The sequence below is a fragment of the Fusarium tjaetaba genome (genome assembly GCF_013396195.1).
Source record: "Fusarium tjaetaba strain NRRL 66243 chromosome Unknown NRRL66243_c0000037, whole genome shotgun sequence".
Taxonomy (NCBI): domain Eukaryota; kingdom Fungi; phylum Ascomycota; class Sordariomycetes; order Hypocreales; family Nectriaceae; genus Fusarium; species Fusarium tjaetaba.
This window is the reverse complement of record NW_023501233.1, coordinates 3,385-5,324: the sequence shown is the minus strand read 5'-3', so window position 1 is coordinate 5,324 and position 1,940 is coordinate 3,385. Positions and strand designations below refer to the sequence as shown.

The window sequence follows — 1,940 nt, the reverse complement described above, 5'->3', positions numbered from 1 at the left end:
ATTCACATAGAGACTTCCGAGGCCTACAGGCATCCCTGAAGCTGTTGCCACGGCCCTCTTTCCAAGACGCCATAGCTGTTACCAAGTCCCTCTCCGCTATCCTGAATATCACATAAAAAAGGGTGCCATATCCCGTGACAATTCTGTGTTTGTCTGACCAATAAAAGTTGACATGAAGTGAATATAACATAAAGAAAATAAATAAAGGACAAATTCTAGTCCATGTCCCTTGACCAACATTCGGCTAGATTCGTGACATATTCGTGAGGAAGTTGTGCTGTATCAGAGTAGAGTGACGCAGCTGCTACTCCTTTGTCGCGTGCTTGTCCCCGAAAGGACTGCTGTCTCGCCGCGTAAGAGCCAGAGGCTTGTCATCCTCGCCTACTGAATCTTCCATGACGGCACCAAGGCTAGGGGCCTTGTTTGCTTTTTGTGGGCTAGATCGCTCTGGGGGATCCGAGAAAGGACCTTGGTCCACAGAGGGCGACTCGTCAATAACGGTAATGCTCGAATCTCGAGTAACGCGGCCACTTGGTGTTGTTGGCGGTGATGGTGCCATGGTTGATGACGATGTGTCTGATTCTGTCTTGCTTCCCACGTCGACCTTCTTCAATGTTCCAACCTTCACCACCTGTGCACGAGCCTGCGTAGCAGTGTTGGCGCTGTTGAGGAATGTTGAGCCGACGCTGAAGGCACTTGCACCGCTCTTGGGCCTGCCGCCACCAAACTTCTCGAAGTCAATCGTGGGGACTGGAGGTGCCACCATGTCGCCGCTGTTGTTACCGACGGACTTGACGCTGACAACGGTGGGCTTGGCTCTCATTCCAGTCTGAGCAGGTGTAAGAACCTGAGCCTGTTTTCCATAAATCGTAGAAGCCACACTGGATCGGGGTGCATAAGAGGTACGAGCGTATGAGGTTCGGTCCGAGTAGCCTGACAGCCCCGAGTAGGTAGAGTCCCGTAGATCGCCAGGAACAAAGAAATGCTGGTCGTCGTGTCCTAGGCCACGGTTGGCCTCGGCATGGTGCATAGGGATCGGTGGGACTGGAGGGACAAGAACGTTTGGCGATGTCGGGGTCGCTCGGTTTGTGACGCCAGGGATATATGCGATCTGAATGATGTTTGATGCTCGTGTGAGGACTGTTGATGCGATTGAATGAACGGTGTGTGTAGAGTGCGGGCGAGTTCCTCTTGAGGCAGCATCCTTCTCATTCTGAATGGCGTCTGTGTCTTCGATGTATATAGACGTGGGGATCTGCGAACGCTTCGGCTTGATACAGAATCTCCATACTATATAGGTAGCAATAGCAATGACCACGATGCCACCGAGAACACCGCCAACGATAGCGCCAACATTTGGGCCACCGCCGCCGCTGTTGCTGGAGCTGTCTGAGTCCTTTTCGCAGAAGGATGTAGCACACATGGTACAGTCGAGGGGAACAGTGAATTGGCAGACTTCGTTATCTGCGCACTTTGGACATTCAAGTTGTGTATCATCATCACATTTCACACAGTCCTTGCTTCGAGGGACAAGCTGGAATGCTAGGTACGATTGTTAGAGGCTGTGAAACTGAACATGCCGGCAACTCTCTGTTCGACTTACCATGGTTCAACTCATCCAGGTTCCTGGCAACGAGGTATCCTGACCTCTCCATCATGGTGACGTCTGGGTATGGAAGACTTTGGAGCTAATGGGATGATATATGATGCTTGGCTGTTGAGATATGCCGATCGCTTCGGATGATCAGTCAGGCACAAGTTGCTGTGGGTTATCAACAAAGCTTGGCAATATGCTGACTCGAATAGTGATCTGCGACGGGGCTTGAAGAGATATAGAAGGAGAGATTATGTGTTTTTTGTTTTTTTTTGGCAGTCGATTTCCGGTATATGAGAACGAGTAGAACAAGACGTTGTATATCCAAAATCGAGTCGGTGATAGT

At 50.6% G+C, this 1,940-nt stretch overlaps 1 protein-coding gene across 1 annotated transcript; it reads right to left on the bottom strand.

The window, feature by feature from the left end:
• Positions 1 to 304: 304 nt before the first annotated feature.
• FTJAE_2053 (OPY2-like protein) lies at positions 305 to 1,658 on the bottom strand (the record flags this gene model as incomplete). The annotated part of the gene is made up of 2 exons (XM_037348207.1): positions 305 to 1,542; positions 1,604 to 1,658. The coding sequence occupies 2 exons, from the start codon at positions 1,656 to 1,658 to the stop codon at positions 305 to 307; spliced, it is 1,293 nt and encodes a 430-aa protein (XP_037210797.1).
• Positions 1,659 to 1,940: the final 282 nt, after the last annotated feature.